Below are 17818 nucleotides of genomic sequence, written 5' to 3'. Positions count from 1 at the left end.
GCAAATGCTGTTGGAAAAATGGCGCCGATAGACTTGCTAGACGCAGGGTTGCCACAAACCTTCAATTTGTAAAAAACGCAATATCTGCGAAGCGCAATAAAACGAGGTATGCCTGTATAACAAAACGTTCCAGTAGTTACTATGCTCACTGCATATCAATGAAGCAGTAAAAAAACCTCCTGAAAATGTAAACCTGCGATTCAGAAGGGGCAAGCCATTGCCATTCACTTCATGCTCTGTTTTATAAACAGGATTTCTCTTTATACATGTGCCCATTCCATTTTGTAAGGTGAGAGCTAGCTCATTACCCTGCTGAATAAACTAGGATCCAAACTCAGCAGACCTCACCCACAGAGAGCTTCCTCCGAAGTTAATGGCAGCGAAGACTTCAGGAGTTGGTCCTAAAGGAGAAAGAGGAAAGAAAAAACTATCCTGACATTTGGCAAGATTATTTGGGTAGCTGTGGTATCTTTTACTAGACCAACTGAGTAGTTGGAAAAAAGACACCACAACTACTCAGCTGGTCTAATAAAAGCTCTTGCCTGCCTATGTCCTTAGACAAACATGGCTACAACCAACAACCCAGTATCATAAAGTTGTCTTTTGAGTTTCAGCTCTTTCAAAACTTCAGCTGCGGCTGCTCAATTGCACCATACACCTTTCAAGAGCACCAGCTCTTCTTGCAAAGCGTGCCTTGCATTTTGGCACGGGTCAGCAATTCTTCTCAAACCTTTTCTTGCATCTCCACTTTTTAAAAAGCCTTTTCTTTTTCCCTTTTTTTTACACTTGCCCGAGCTTTGCGGAAGATGCCGTGATACACAAGGGGCTAGCTGGAGTAGTTCAAATCCTGCCCAGCGTTGTTCCCTCCGGCCGGAATGCCTTTGGGGGCGGGGAAGCCTGTCCTTTAAAGGCAGAGCCACGTGGGACCCGCCTCAACAAACATTTGGCTTTGCTCCCCACGTCGGAAATCTCCGGTTTGCGGCTGCCCCCGTGCTCCGGCGCAGGGGCGGGGAGCAGCGCTCGCGCGGTGCCCTGGCCGGCCGGCACCGTCCCCCTCTGCAAACCCCGGAGCCGCTTCCTCCTGTGCCGCCGGCTGCAGCTCTCGGCCCCCGCGCCGCCCCTCCGCCGGGAAACGCCGGGATCCCGAGTTTACTTACAGCCTCTCTGCACCTCGCCGCAGCGGCGGGAGGGAGCGGGAGATGCCCGGCCTGGAGCCCGCAGCTGCCCGCCCCGCCAGCCCCGCCTCAGCATCCACCGCTCTGCCCTGCAGCCCCGCCTTCTGCCCGCCCCGGGGGACGAGGAGCCGGTCGGCCCCGCGCCGCGAGTCCGGCTCCTCCTGCGGCGCCGGCGGCCGCCCGGGCACAGGCAGACGTTACGTTCCCTGCGGGGTCGCCCCCGCCCCGAAAGCACGCCACAGCCCTGCCCTAGGGCACTTCAAACGTGGTCAAGCAACAAATACACCCTCATCAAGTGAGGGATCAGGTGGCGATGCTCCACTTGAGAGCGGGGTAGGAACTTCTTAGGGCCCAGGCCTGCAGCCCCGCGGCAGGGGGAGGCCCAAATCCGAGCAGGCCGAAGGAGAACTAGGGTGCCCCATTCCTCTTACACCCAAGAAACCCAACCCCCAATGAAACCTGGCCCAATAATACCACTCATGGCTGGATCCTGTGCCAGACGCAGGTAACTGTTGGCCCCCACTCTCTGTCTAGATGACCTGTTCTTATTCCAGGCCGAAGGAAACCACCGATGCACCCTAAAAGTGGTGGTACCAGACCCCGGCATACCAGACCCCAGCTTCCTGTTGTATCTTGCCAGTTTTTGTCCCTAATCACTCCTGCTTCATGCCTCAGCAGAAAACTAGTGTAACTATTCCTTCGGCACCTCGAAAATCTAGTGTCAGTGTACTGGGAATTTCACTGCCCCCTGGCTTGCTTGTTTCTCTTCACTAGCTGTCCTGTTAGTGCCCTCCCTTGTGGTCTTTTCTAATATTCCCTTCCTCTTGAAAAGGCCACTTGCCACGTAATTCTTCCCTAGCCGTCCTGAGTCAAATGCAGACTCTTCTCCTACACCCCATATCCTGTGCAGTGTGGCACAAGGGTGTCACACACAGCTGATCCGACCTGCGTCCAGTGACATTCTTCTGCCTTCACCTGCCTTCTACCAAATACCCTTCTCAAATCCACACTGAACCAGACAGCCTTTCTTTAGTTGCCTGCTGTATTGCTCAATTCCACTCCCAAATATCCCCCCTGACTTCCTCCTGAGGAGCAGCCTTCGTGTAGTTGTGCTTCTAAAAAATAACCCTCAGTTTGAAAAACCTTTCTTCATACAAATATTCCTGATCATGCCCCTTTTACAGCTGGCAAGTTTGACAAGGCAGTCCCTTGTCTGTATTTTGTGAGTTAACAACATTGAAAAATGTAGCCAGCTTGATACAGAGAAAGATTCAGTTCATAGCTTGTGCCTCTGAATCCTCTTAGCCAGGTCATAATGCAGGATCTTTTATTTATGGTATTTGGAAGGACTTGATTTTTCCCTGTTGTTTGGTGTGGGATGCTCTAATACAATGCCAGCCGTTTTGACCTGCAGGCAGGATAGGCCGTGCTAGATCTGTCTGCAGGCCAGATCTAGTTCATGGTGAGGGTGTAGCTAGCGTGGGTGTAGCTCCACCAATTTTTTCAACTTGTAGGGAGTCCCATGGGCCATATGCCATGGCTCTCTGGGCCAGATTGAGCTCTAGTAGCGCGCTCTTCCAAACTAAACCTGAGGCCTGGTAGAAGTCAAGAGGCTGCCTTATTAGCATTAAAAAAAGGGAAGAATTGTTCCTAATATTTGAGACAACACAATCTTATCCTTTGTGTTTTGTCAATTACATTTTTAAATGTTTCTCCTGTGTTGTAATTTTACACTGATGATTGTCCACATACTTCCTCTTCAGCAGTCTTCTTGTTTTGCAGTAAGTTTTAAGCTTTTGCATGTTCCCCCCAGTTTCATCCTGTTTTCTTCTCTGTTCTTTCCTTACTTGCTATCAGGTTTTAAATTCAAAGTAGACTCTTCCATGACTAACTTTATCAGGGTGACATCTAGTGGTGGGAACCTGATGGCAGCACTGTACTAACTATGCCTTCAGTCTACTGCCACTAGAGAAAGAATAACCATTAACAGTTATGAGCTTTATATTAATGACCAAAGGTGAAATCAGGTCCTGTTAAAGTCCATGGCAAAACTCTCAGAAATTCTGGGATAAATTTATTGAGCAAAGGCTCAATAAATACAATGAAGGGGTTTTAAACCTGAAAGCTTGCTAAAATTTCCCCCCCCCCAGCTATTTCAGTTGTTCTAATAAAAGATATCAGATTCACCCAAAGAACCTTGTCTGCCTTGAGCAAAGGCTAGAATTTCAAAGGCAATTATGTGTGGCATCACCAAAGTCCTAGGGATCTAGGCACTCAGATTCTGTATGAAATGTTCAGGGAGGGCTGCATATGGAAAGAGAAGATCTTTAGAAATTAGATGATCAGGGAGCTGCCTAAACTAGCCAACAATGGAATGGAAAGGCGCCTAAGAAGTGGATACCTCAGGAAATAAGATGACATGGCTAGCAATCAGTACAGGGGCAGGCAATTATTTCAGGTGGAGGGCCGCTTACCCAGTTTTGGAAAGCTGTCAAGGGCCATGGTAGCCCTGCCCCTTGACAGGTGCCCTCCCCCCTGGTCACCATCTTGGGACCAGTATTCCAATGTCTTGGGACCAATGTCTCAGGGCCAGCACCAGTGGAGCCCAGAGCATGGTTCAGGTTGGCAGGGGTCTGTGGAGCCGGGCTGGGCTGCACCAGCAGGGAGAGAGGGAGATGGCCTGGCTCCATAGAACCCCTGGCAGCCAGGACCCTGTACTCTTGCCACTCTGCTCTGGGCCCTGCTGGTGCTGGCCCTGTGCTCCCATGCCTGCTCACTCCCAGTGCCTCCACAGCCCTGCGGTACAGGCAGGGGTGGTGCACAGCCCTGACTCCCTGCTTGCTGGCAGGGAAGGGGCTGGTGCAGAGCACGGGGAAAAGTAACCACTTGCCTCCCCCACTTTCCAGCCAGGCAGTGTTTGCTGCTGCTGCCCACCCGGGTTCGCAGGCTGGGCAGCCCAGAGGCGGCGGTGGCAGCTGCACCACAGCATACTGTGACACGAGCTTTGGGCAGGCAGCAGCAGCAAACACTGCCTGGTGCGGCAAGAGGAGGGGCTGCAGCTGCTGCCACAGCGCAGCCCTGACGGGCGAGCCTGGAGCCGTTCAGGGCCCAGGCTGGCAGCAGGGGTGGGTTACAAGCTGGTGCTGAGAATGGTGGGGGGGAAAGCGGTCGCTCGGCCACCCCATGTCTGGTGCCCCGTGCTGCAGCCGCTCAGAGCCTGCGTGGGGCTGCCTGTGCCTGTGCAGGCTGAGTGGCTGCAGCAGGGAGTACCGGCCACGGGGCGGGGAAGGGCCGCTTTTTGCCATGGTCAAGCACAGCTCCTTCCCTGCCCTTCCCCCCACACCTTACCTGAGCTTCCTGCATGGTGCAGCCATGTGGTCCCAGGCCAGAAGCCTCTGCTGGGGCTTCCAGCTGGGGGGTGTGGGGCCGGGAAGGACCTGCTGTTGTGGGAGCCCACTGGGCTTCCTCTGGGTCTTACTGTCCCTGGTTCCTGTCATCTTTGACAGGAACCAAGGACACATATATTTTAATTTTCAAAAATATTTTAGGGGCCCCGTGGGCCAGACAGAATGGCCTTGTGGGCCAGATCTGGCCTGCGGGCTGTATTTTGCCCACCCCTGAGTTAGTACTAGGCCTGTGTGAAGTGGCAAGTATTCACTTCAGATTTGGATCTGGCTGATTTGGAGGGACAGTGATTTGATTCAGAGATTCAGATCACTGTCCTGATTCAACTCGGCCGAATCAGATCTGAAGCAAATTGGATCCAAAGCTGCCCAGCTGCAGTGGGGGGGAGCACAGGACTTGAGCAGTGGGGCAGAGGGGTGCAGGATGCAGGTGCTGCTGCCCAGCTGGGGTGGTGGGCTGTGGGATGTGGGTATGGCAGCACTGTGAGCAGGGCCTATGCCCTGCTGCTGCTTGTCCCCTTCCACCTGGAGTGAGCCACGCCTGCATCATGCTCCCTCTTGCCCCAGCTGGGCAAGTGCCAGCAGGACATAGCCCCCACTCCCAGTGCTGCTGCATCTGCATCTGCATCCCGCGCCCCTCCGCCCCCCTCCCTGAGTCCCATGCCTCCCTGCTCTGGCTAGGCAGCTTGTTCCAGCCCCAATACCTCCCTTGCTGTGGGGGTGTTGATCTGCCCCCCAGCACACCTCTTCCCTTCCCCCTCCACCCACCACAACAGACTTGGATGCAGCTGTGTCCAGCGTGGTGAAGACTGCTGTCTGTTTAGTCTATGGTCGAATCTCCAAAGCAGCGCTGAATCTTTTCTGAGTTGATTCAGAGACTTCTGATTCAATTTGGACCTTTTAATTGGTCTCCTGATTTGATTCAGATTCGGAGATTTGGACACTGAATCAGGCCAAACCTCCGAATCAAATCATCTATTGAAGTTTCGCGCAGGTCTAATTAGTGCCTGTTTCTGGCCAGACAAGGGATTCCTTGCAGTTGGCATTATGAGCTATTAACCCTCTCTAAGGGCTGGTCTGTGAAAAATGAGAGAGATGGAGAGAGGGAGGAGTGAATAGTTCTCCTTCCTTTTTCCTACTGGCTACCTTTTGGAACACTGACTTAGGGCATTTTTGTGGGGAGATCTGGATTTAAATCTGTATTCTGCTTGATTCACAGCAGGGACTTGAAGCTACCTCCCAACAACCTGAGTGCCATGATCATTCAGATAGAATCATTTTAAATTAGTTATACAAAATGGAAAAGCTCCAGCAGAAGATGCAATCCTAAAATACTGAATACTCCTAATATTTTATGGGATTAACCTGGGATGCAGAAGACTGAAGTTTAAGACCCTGATTTGGCCCTTGGCTGTGGCAACTGCCTGTCACTTTTTCAGGCTCTGGGGTCTGGGAGCATGGCCACCTCCCCTTGTGATGTCTGCTCCCTTTTGGGGTCTCTGGTGTGCCAGTTGGAGGAGCTCCAGGCCACAGTGCAGAGATTGCGTGCCATCAGGAATGGTGAGCGAGAGATAGACTCCTACTGCCAGGCCCTTCTCCCCCTGGAGGCGGATGGTAGACCACAGTTGCCTTCCAGGACAAGGGAGGACTTGAGTATCTCCCATGCTGTCCAGCCAAGGGGTTGGACCAAGGTGGTCAAGGGCCCCAAGGCCTGCTGCACCAAGGTCCCTGCCCTGCTGGAGCTTTGCTTGCAGCCCCAACAGAGCCTGCCAAGCTGCCAGCTCCTGCAGGCAACACAGGCTGAACTGTAGCTACTGCCCCCACTCCACCTAAGACAAAACACAAAGTGTTTGTCATGGGAGACTCCATCCTGAGGGGGACTCAGGAGGCAGTCTGCCACCCTGGCCTCTTAGCCCAGGAAGTCTGCTGCTTCCTGAGATCCCGAATCTGAGACATTGCAGAGAAGATCCCTGAACTCCTTCAGCCCACTGACCACTACCCTGTGCTCCTTATTCATGTGGGCACAAATGACACAGCTTGGAGCACTCCCAGCCAGGTCATGAAGTGCTACAGGGATTTGGGAGCGGAGCTTAAGGGGTTGGGGATGCAGGTGGTGTTTTCATTGATCCTCCCAGTTTCGGGCTATGGGCTAAGGAGGGAGAGGAGGATCGAGGTAGTGAACCAAAGACTGCAGAGCTGGTGTCATCGGGAAGGCTTTGGTTTCCATGACTACAGTCCACTCTTTGGTGAGAGTGGCAGTGAGCTGCTGGGAAGGGATGGCCTCCACCTCTCTCTGCTGGGGAGGAGGCTCTTCTCAGCCAGACTGGCTGACCTGCTCCACTGGGCTTTAAACTAAGCCTGCCAAGGGATGGGGGGACTACTGCCACTGGTAAAGCCAGCAGGGAGCCCATCCCTGCCCCATTTAAGGGAGCCCAGCCCTGCCCCAGCCCTGGAAAGATCTGTAGGCAAGGCCAGGGCCCCCGAAGGGACACTTGCATGCCTGTACACTAATGCCAGGAGCTTGGGGAATAACCAGGAGGAACTTGTCCTCCTGCTAAACACAAATAATTACGATGTAATAGAGATAATGGAGATCTGGTGGGACCCCACCCATGACTAAGTCACAGGTAGAGATGGCTATACCTTGTACAGGAGAGATTAAGTGGACAAAAAGGGCGGGGGTGTAGCTCCCTATGTCAAGGAAAGCTACGCGTCCCTGGAAGCCAACACTGGTGCCCAGGATGGACGACTGGAGACCCTCTGGGTTAAAATCCGTGGGGAACACAGCACAGGGGACACAATAGTGGGAGTCTACTACAGACCTCCTACCCAGGATCAAGAGCTTGACCAGGAGTTTGCCAGGGAATTGGCTGAGGCTGGATTGTCCCGGTGCATGGTTGTCATGGGAGACTTCAACTACCCAGACATCTTGTGGGAAGAGTGCTTGGCCAATCTTATTTCCTTTTATGACCAAGTGACCTATCACCTGGATAAGGAAGAAGAGATTGATATCATATACCTTGACTTTAAAAAAGCCTTCAATCTGGTATCCCATGATCACCCCTTAGCAAAACTGGCTAACTGCAGCCTCAGCCTCACCATGATCTGTTGGCTGGGGAATTGGCTCCACCATAGGACCCAGAGGGTGATGGTCAATGGGAGCCAATTGTCGTGGTGCACTGTGACCAGTGGGGTCCCTCAAGGCTTTGTCCTAGGGCCTATACTATTTAACATCTTCATTAATGATGTAGACATTGGTGTCAGAAGTGGACTGGCCAAGTTCGCTGACAACACCAAACTCTGGGATAAAGCATCCACACCTGAGGACAGGAGGGTGATCCAGGCAGACCTTGACAGGCTCAGGAAATGGGTGGACAAGAATCTGATGGTGTTTAACACCAAAAAATGCAAGGTTCTCCACCTTGGCAAGAAAAGCCTGAAGCATCCTTATAGGCTGTCAGTGCTATGCTGGTTACCACTACGGATGAAAGGGACTTGGCTCACATGACTGACCACAAGGTGAACATGAGCCTTCAATGTGATGCTGCAGCTAGTAAAGTGAGCAAAATGCTGACTTGCATCCATAGATGCTTCTCAAGCAAATCCCAGGATGTCATTCTCCCATTGTATTCAGTCTTGGTCAGGCCACAGCTGGAGTACTGCATCCAGTTTTGGGCTCCGCAATTCAAAAAAGATATAGAGAAGCTCAAGAGAGTCCAGAGAAGAGCCACGCGCATGATCAAAGGTCAGGAAAACAGACCTTATGATGACAGGCTGAGAGCTATGCGGCTGTTTAACCTGGAAAAGTGCAGGCTCAGGGGTGATCTGATGGCCACCTACAAGTTTCTCAGGGGTGCTCACCAGGATCTGGGGGGACATCTGTTCACCAGAGCGCCCCAAGGGATGACAAGGTCGAACGGTCACAAACTCCTCCATGACCATTTCAGGGTGGACATAATGAAGAACTTCTTTACTGTCTAAGCCCCACAAGGTTTGGAATAGACTGCCAACCAAGGTGGTTCAAGCACCTACTTTGAGCACCTTCAAGAGACATTTGGATGTTTATCTTGCTGGGATCCTATGATCCTTGCTGACTTCCTGCCCCTGGGGCGGGGGGCTGGACTCGATAATCTTCTGAGGTCCCTTCCAGCCCTGGCATCTATGAATCCATGAAGCTATGAAACAGGCAAAGCTAGGTTTTTAAACCAAGTATCCCTCATGCTAGACTTTTTTGGTGTGGTCAAATATGTTTACACATTCCCAGATGCCATAAACATCCTCTGAGCATGCTTTAGGAATCAGTTTTTCCAAACAAAAACACCCTGAAAGACCCTCAAAACACACCGTGTGGGGAAAAGAGGTGTTAATGCTGGTTTTCCATTCTCCCAGGAGAAAAAACCTAGGAGCTAGCATCTAAGTTGAATCAAGATGGAAAGAATAATGGAGGTATTTAACGAAATCAAACTTGGACAAAAGGAAGTAAATGAGACCTGAAACTTCTGGAGGCTTCACAGCAGAAATTAAAACAATATTTAAAACAAGAGTTGGATGCTTCATGATTAGAGGAAGGACAGTGTTGTCTGAAAGTTTTCCTGAAAGGGCTACGAGGTGAGGTATGGACAGAGATGAAAGCTTTGTTGGAGCAGAAACCCCAAAGTATAAACAAACTTCAAATATAAAGTATCAGGGAAGCCCTGCTACAACACTCCCAGTGTGGAATGGCAGCATGGATCCTTAAGGAGAGAAACAAACTGGAATAGCCTGGGCCTGAAAGTATTCCACAAAATAGAGGATTCAGGGCAGGTTTGGCCAGCTGGGACTTGTTAATAGAGAAGAGTTGCAGCAAGGGTCTAATGAGGCGAGAATTCACCTTGGGAAGAAAATCAAAAGATCATAGACTGTAGTGTATAAGTCAGCTGTCTAGTTGCACAATAAAGCAGACAACTTGCATGTTTACAGTAGTTCTCTACCCCATCTCTCACAGTCAAATGTCATTGTCCACTTGTTAATTTTTCACACAAGCATCTTTTTGCTTTCTCAAATGCTGTCCTAATCCATAAACACCCACAAAACCTCCTTTTGATAGAGGGATTTTCCTTCTTCAAAACTATCCTTACAACTCTCGTTGGCATGATGCCTACAAAAAGCTTAATGACGTTAAGGCTGCTGATGTGTTGATAGCATTGCCTATCACGCAAACTACTATTTCCTTGTACTCGTCCATCTGGGTGCACATGTTGTCTCTTGCCAAAGGAAATGGCAATAACGTAAAAATTAAGGCAGGCAGTTCAAATGACAATTAAAAGAAGAATTTTTAAAACTATGAGGTAGACTAGGAAAGAGTATTTTGAGGGTCCACAGAGAATATCTCAACTTGGCCACAGTCTGTGCTAAAGTCTGAGGACTTAAATAAAAGTAAGGGGAGTATTGTTATTAATGTGTACTAGAATTTTTGTGGAATATGCAGAAAAAATGCCAGCACCAGCATAGGTTGTCAGAGCTAGCATCACTTTGAAGGATTCTTTTTTATTACCGACAATAGCTGACACCTTGGTAGCTGTTGCAAGTTCACTTTGGTTTTCAGCCTACTGGATCTTCAAAGTGGGTATTGACAACTGAAAGTTGATCGAAACGATGGGAAAATGATTGCCTTTATGGTAATAAAGCAGCAGTTGGCAATTTAAAGGGATGACTTTTGCTTTTGCAAAGGATATGCTACATTTGAGCTGTTAATGGAGTGGGTATTGCCTGTTTGTGACACCTAGAAAGTATCTTGGAGTACCTGAAAACCTTTGCACATGAACATTTGTAAATATTACATGATAAGCTTAAACCTTCATGTTCAATCTGAAATTGAACAGGGAGAAATGTGAAGTGTTTCCAAGACAGGTAATTTATTTTGGGTACATAGTCAAGGAGGAAAGGATTTCCACTGACAAAAAGGAAATTGCCACAGTACAGAATAGGCCAGTTCCCCCAGCACTCAAAGTCATAGACCTGTGGTGTTGTGGAGGGCACTGCTTCTATTTCAGAAAGTTTATTTGCAGACTTGCCAATGCTGTAAAACCATGCTGTACACTTATGAAATGGGAAATCTTTTTAGTAGCGGGTAGAATGTGATTTAACATTTCAGCAATTGAAAAATAGCTCTTACAACTACTGCTACCATGTTTCAAAACTCTTCTTTTACTGGACCCTGGTGCCAGTTCTTACAGATTAGGGCCAGAATTGATGCAAGGGCACAAAGGACTTGTGAGGGTGCTGGCCCGTTACTGCAAGTTCTCAGAAGAGAGATTGCTGTATCATGCAAAGGACTGTTGAATGTTTTCACCATAACTAGTGTGGGAAGACATTTGTGGTCAGGATCGTGCACACTTATAAGAGCTCATTGCATTACAAGTGGTGTCTTGCCAGTGGTTGTAAAAAAAGCAAAAAAAAAGCAGTAGTGCTATGATTTCACTGTCACATACAAGTTTAGGCACAGTCCTAGAAATACTGGTGTTTTGTCAAGCCATTGTTTGGGGGCTAAACAAGTTAACAAGGAGCTGGTTACTGAAGGGACAGAGTATACTCAGACAGACATGGCTGTCTGATCTTGTTTCATAATTTACAAAAAGTGAAAGTGTTCTTATTTTAAGGAACAAGAGGGTTCTTGTAGGAAGGGACTGCAAAGTAGCTAAACATTGTACTTTGCAAAGAGAGGATTCTAGTATCAGAATTGTGTGTTAGGAACAGCAATTAGCAAGTGCAGCCACCCCATCCCTTCAGAATATCACATTAAAAGCTTTCTGCTCATGGTGAAAAAGCGAGGAATTTAAAGATGGTGCTATTGTCTTGTATAGAATGATACTGATCTTTTATAGGAAGGGATGGGAACAATACCAGGTGACAGATCCAGACATCAGTTAGCTGAGCTACAAATCTGTAGGAACTGACATACAGATGTTACATTTAGATTGACCTAACTAGGGTTACGTTGAGATAAATGTCCATCTGTACAAACATTTTGAGGGAGGAGGGATTTAAAATTGGGACAAAAAATGGGGGGCCTGATCTATGTTACTTCACCTGAGTAGGTAAACTAACTTATATTGGGAATGAGTTAACCTGATCCAGCAAACATCTGCATGGGTTCAAAGAAGGGGTGGGCAAAATGCGGCCCGCGGGCCTGATGCAGCCCACTAGGCCATTTTGTCCGGCCTGTGGGGCCCCCCCAAAATTTAGAAAATTAATATTTATCTGCCCCTGGCTGCCTGTCATGCAGCCCTTGATGGCTGGCCAAAATTTGGTAAGCGGCCCTCCACCTGAAATAATTGCCCACCCCTGATTCAGAGCATAGCCCCAGGTCTGGGAAAGCCCAATGGCTCACCCCAGCTGCACTCTTCCTACCTCCCTGACTTTGAATGAGCTATTTTTAGCTCCACTCTCTCCTCCCCTCTCCCATCTTCCCATTCAATGGAAACACCCCTGAACCCCAGCAGGATGGGCAACTCTTCCTGCAAACCTATCAATATGCCTGCAGACCCATCAGTCCCCTCCCCTAACCTCCCCACCCTAAGTTACTTACATTGGGTTTCCCACTTAGTTCCTGGCACCAGTAAATGTTTTTACATGGTGCTCCTTGTTTACAATCATGTGCCTTAATATAATCCATATGAACATAAACTGGGTATGGCAAATATTTGCACATACCCATTATTTTAAATCTTCTGGATATTTTAGGGTGCCAAACCCTTAGCCAAGCTATGAGAATGTTTCAGCTGGCTAAATGCAAGCAGCATATAGAAACGTGGTACAATAAATGAGATGCTTACGTTGCTAAGTAAGGTCCTGCTGTTGAGGGTCTTTGAGGCTCAGGAGTGGAGAACATTGTTATGCATATGCTCATGTCTTGCATGTTCATACCTACCTAGGAATGAAAAATTCCTGCTATATATGGATTATTTAATAGACCCCCAGAGCCAATAGCAATAACATTTGCAAACTCATGTATGGCATGCAAGGCCCAAGTGGACTGGGGATAGTGACCCTCTTCACAACAGAAAATTATAGATGAATCACCTGATTTCAATACCTGAGACGTTGCCAGAACAAATTATGATGAATTAAATTTGTAAACATTTGGAAAATTTAGTGATCTTTAGGAACCAGCTTGGATTTTTAAGTTTAATTAATGTCAAACCACTTGGATTTCCTTCTTTGACAGCGCAACTGGTTTTGTAGATACAGAAAACAAAACCAGAGATGGACACACCACATCTGGACTTTAGTATGGCTTTTAACACAGTCCTACATGTCATAAGCAAGCTGGAGAAATGTGGGCTAGACAGAATTACCATTAGGTGGATACAGACTTGCTTGAAGCAGAAGGTAACTATTAGTAGCTTGATTATTGGTTGTAGGAAGTCTCATACAGATTCCCCAGGGGTCTGTTCTGGGTCCAGTGTTGTTTAATATTTTTATTAGTGACTTGGATACAGGCGTGTATGTTGGTTAAACTCACAGACAACACAAAACTGGGAGGGTTTGCAAGCACTTTGAAGGATAAGAATTATCAAGATCCCTTCGATTTTAATTGGAGATCAGAGCTATAGATAACAACATGAAATTCAGCAATATTGAAGGCACTCTGGGGTGCTGTAAGATGCTTTTAAGGTGCTGGAGGGTGCCATACAATATTAGCACTCTTTAGGTGTGCAAGCACCATCACAAGTCACAAGATAAATCCAGGGATTACCAATAGGATTCCATAACGTCAAAAAGATGATGATGTCTGATGTATTGTGGTCTTTCTGAGTTCTTTGAAACAAAAGGATTGTTTTATTGTTTTCATTCAAAAGAATGATTGGACTGCACTTGTAAAGGAATACTCGGTGACTGAATTGTCAGGGATGGGTGCCCAGGTGACTGTTTATGTGAGTTCTGTTGGATCTGACCATTTCCCCCAACTAATTCAAGCACAGGTTGCATTGCATGAAGTATTCCAGTCCTGGAGAAGAGCAAATATACTCTACTAATATACGTCTTGTATAAATACAATGTATACAAGAACCATAAGCGTTACCAATTAATATAACAGCGAACTTCAAGACATTGGGAAGAGAAAATAACCCTGATGCCAGATCCTGCTTCCATTAAGTTTAGTTGGAACTTTGGTGAAAAACATTGCAATTTACTAAGGAATCAGAGGAGCCAAAGGGATTTAGGTGTGTAATTCTGCATGCCAGTGAGATTTGGGGATCTAATGCCTGTGAAGATCCCAGCCTAAGAAACTGAAAGATGACAGCTCCTGAGTAGGATGGAGCCAAGTTAGGCACAGAAAGGCTGAGTGCCTTCAACTTCCACTGGAGTCAGTGGGAACTTCTGGTGCTCAATGCAGGCAGGGATGGCTCAGCCCCCACTGAATAAAGCCATCTGAGGATAGTAATATTTTACCATCAGCCAGCCTTTCTGATTTACTGTGATTTAATAAATCTCTACAAGGTAACCTGATAGAAAGGCATCAAAGAACCATATCAACTGCTGCATTCACTGTTGACTAGATGTATGGAAAAAGATCAGCTGTAAATAATATTATTAAAAAACAACAATCAAATGATCTTTTGCTTCACTTGTATTTATCAGCCAAAAGTGAAGGAGCTATAAAAATATTCAAAACACTTGAATTGCATGAGAGGATTTTTAAAACAGTTTAACAGGAAATAAACTGAGGAACCTGAAATACACTGGAAAACCACAGTATTTTGGGCTAAACAAAATGTACTGCTGGAAGTTTTCCAATGTCCCAGGAAGAAACATGTAATTAATTATACAGTACTGGAGAGAACATATATTGGAAACAATTAACTTGAACTAAGGGAAACCAAGAGAACTGTAGGTCACCCAACTCCTTTTTAATAAAGATCCCTTTAGAAGTTGTTGTTGATAATACAACAAATAGAAGCCAAGTTGCCCAAAGCTCAAACAATAAAGTGCAACAGAGAAAAAGAAGTCCATGCAGATGGTAATGGCAATATCTTATTTTCATGTCCCTTGTAAAATGAATGGAGTTCTAGATTTCAAGTATTTAACTTACAGATATACATAGAAAACCCTTTGAATTCCACCTCGCCAAGCTGTCATGCCTTTAATTAAATGCCTCCTGAAAATCCATGTCCAATTTGTTTACAAGAAATGAATTATATAAATTAATTAGTCATTAAAAAACCCTTTCAACCAAACTTCAGTGGAATAATCAAGCAATCAGAGCCTGCCACTGTCATCCTCTTCTGGGTATGGCAGCAGGTTGAGTTGGAGGGGAGCAGCTCCGGGCTGGCAGGTTAATTCCCTGCCCCCCTTGCCAGCCAGGGCTGTACCACCCTGGCTCAATATGCTGTGGTCCTGGGTGCATGTGTAAATGCTGTGCCTGGGAGCACTAAACTCCATTGTGAACTTCACCTGAGTTTATTGTCACACTAATTTCACATGCAGATGTGCCCTGAGTGTATGCATATGTGTGTGTGAATGTGCATGTGTGTGTATCTGTATATACCTGTATGTGTGTGTCTGCATATCTGTGAAACTGTTCCAGATCCAGGCTGCTGTTTTGCACATGCACTTGTGCCTTGTGCAGCTGCTTGAAACATCATATCAACAAGAGCCTAAACTAGGGCAGCCTCCTCTTCACTCTATCAGACCCCCTCTCCATGCCCCCACTCCTACTCACTTCCTCCCCTTTGGCTCCTTGTACCTGTGTCCTCATGCCCCACAATCCTTCCTCCCTCCCTCACCACTCTCCTCCCACTGTTCCTCCCCACTGCTTCCCTGTTCCCCAGACCTCCTCCCTTGATCTCTCTGTGACCCTTGGTTCACTCCTTTCTCTCACCCCTCCCTCCCCCCGTCCCCCTCTCCAGCTTGTCCCTACCCTCTCCAACATGCGCACACACACTTGGTGGTAGCTGGGAGAGCACTGAGCAGAGTCCCAGGCTCCAGCCCATGGCTTCCAGGACTAGGTGGGATGGAGCTGGCCAGGTCTACAGTCACAGGGCAGAGCCCAGAGCTGCCCCCCAAACATGGGTCCCTGGGAGCTGGGTGGGTGGGAGGGGGAGGCAGCCTCCTGCACCCCTCTGGGCAGGGGAGGGCTGTCCCACCCTCACTGCCCTCAAAAGCCCTGCCTCAGGGACCACTCCCTGGTCCTGACTTGGCTAGGCTGCGAACAAGCGAACATATGTAAGCAGTCTCTGCTCACAGAAGTGCTCTCCCCCTGCCCTGCTTCACCCCAGCTGATCCCTACCCCAGGCAGGAGAAGCGGTGTCCAGCCCAGCTTACCGCTCACATCCAACCACTGCTCAGGAGGAGCAGGCTGGGTAATAAGGGCAGGGTGGTGCCAATCTGAGACTTTGTTTGAATTTTCACAAACTGGCTGGGACAGCCTATGAAATCCAGAACTGTCCTGGCCAAATTGGCATGTATGGTCACCCTAGGTAAGAATCAAGGAGGAAGGAATATTTATAGACAGACAGAGGAACATAAGAAACAGTGAGACAGTGGCCTACATGAGAGATATTGGTTATCAGCTCACCAGGGGCCAAATAATTGCCAAAGATTTTTTTTAGTTGGAGGAGAATTTTTAAGGATACTGTTGAAGGAAAATAACAAATATTTATGGGGCATTTCTTATGTGCCTAGATATGTGTGAGGATGTATTGATGGGCAGTGTTACACTCGTTTCTTAGTTTGGAGTTCCATCCATATTTTTAGGGAGGTCACTGGCATCAGACATCTACTGCAGTGTCTTGGATATTGACATAAACTGGATCATACACACAAATGTAAAATCACTTAAGGTCCATGTAGAGCAGAAAACACACATGTGCTTATCTTGATTAAATACATGTGTTCATTTGTTCCAAGTTGCTTGCCTTCAAGTTTCTGCCAAAGTATATTACATGGAACTGCATTAATATATTCATTATGGATAACTGGTAATGAAATTGATGCTCACACTGAAAGGCTGACATCTTAATCACATGTTATCTGACAGCAAAGCAATAACTATCCTAAAGAGAGCAGTTTGGATTTGTGAATATTTTCGGGAACAAAAGCAGTGAAAGTGGTCTCATGTTATATATTCATTGTAAGCATTTTAGATAAAAGCATGGGCATTTGAGAAAGTGCTTCAGATTCCTGAAAATTTAATGAATTTTACAACAAATGATTATCTGTCCAACTTTGCTTACTTGAAATTTAGTATTAACTCCTATTCATGATTTACTGCACTCCAGCTGAAAATGTTCCAGTCATCATCAGGAAATATAAATTACACCATTAACAAGCTATACAAAACAAAATAACTGCAAATAGTTGAACAGTTCACCAATAATCCATGCATAGTCTGAAACTCTTGTACAAACTATTTGGTGAATATTTATGAAAGAAAGAATTCATCTAAAAAAGCATTGGATCATGAATAATTCCTTGCCCCCAAAAAGCATCTTTTATAAAAAATTCAGCCAGGGCGTATTATTGCAACTGTAGATCAAAAGGGCTACTCATAAGGTGACTGTTTCTGTTTGCATTAATATCTTTGACTTCTTAGGACCAGCAAACTTCATGAATCAGTCTGGGGGGGGAAGGAACTTATTTAAAAATCATCAGAAAGGAATAACAGTTTTTGACTTTTTTTCTTGTCTATATCCTGCTATTTTAACCTTTAATAAAAGGACTCAATTTCAAATGTGTGTGTGATTAATCCTTTCCTAACACCAAATGTAGAAGCTACCATTTTAGCTGTCTTCTCTTCTGTACATAAATCTCCACACACGGCATCCCCAATTCTTGTCAGACATTCCTGTTACCACTTTCCTTTCCCCAGGCCCCACTTTTTTTTATTATGTTTGTCTCTCATCATGTCCTGTGTCCAGTACCTTCCCCCATTCCCACTGATTCTCTTTACAATTTCCAGCCTCTCAAATTACTGACCCTTTAATCTCAGGGTACAACAATGGCGATGGAAGCTCAAATATTTGTAGCTTGTTTGTGATTGTCCACAATATTCTTTATGCTGCTGTTAGCTACCTTCAGCTAACTGGAAATACATTACATTGAGGTGAAACAAAAGGCTCCTGTGGATGTTCTTCTGATATGCAAAACAGGGAAATATACACAACACAGAGAAGCAAAATACGGTTTAGTAGTTATATTAAAATGCTAGTAAGTCTCCCTGCTTTTTGCTCAGCATATTACTATATTGAACTCAAA

The 17818-nt window shown here is 46.8% G+C and overlaps 1 protein-coding gene across 2 annotated transcripts in view; it reads right to left on the bottom strand.

The window, feature by feature from the left end:
• The window catches only part of STEAP1 (STEAP family member 1), an 18064-nt gene extending 13510 nt beyond the window's left edge, over positions 1 to 4554 (bottom strand). Inside the window, exon 1 of one of the 2 annotated variants that reach the window (XM_019532917.1) lies at positions 4524 to 4554. In XM_019532917.1, the coding sequence (XP_019388462.1) occupies positions 4524 to 4538 (15 nt within the window). In that variant the 5' untranslated portion in view covers positions 4539 to 4554. Of the gene's footprint in view, positions 1 to 228; positions 402 to 4523 lie in introns of those variants that run through there. The other variant, XM_019532909.1, reaches the window with a different exon arrangement.
• Between the last annotated feature and the right edge of the window lie 13264 nt (positions 4555 to 17818).

The sequence above is a fragment of the Crocodylus porosus genome, unplaced genomic scaffold (genome assembly GCF_001723895.1).
Source record: "Crocodylus porosus isolate Cpor-Errol unplaced genomic scaffold, CroPor_comp1, whole genome shotgun sequence".
NCBI classification, from domain to species: Eukaryota; Metazoa; Chordata; order Crocodylia; family Crocodylidae; genus Crocodylus; species Crocodylus porosus.
The sequence above is the reverse complement of the archived record's forward strand: the minus strand, read 5'-3'. Positions and strand labels throughout refer to the sequence as shown.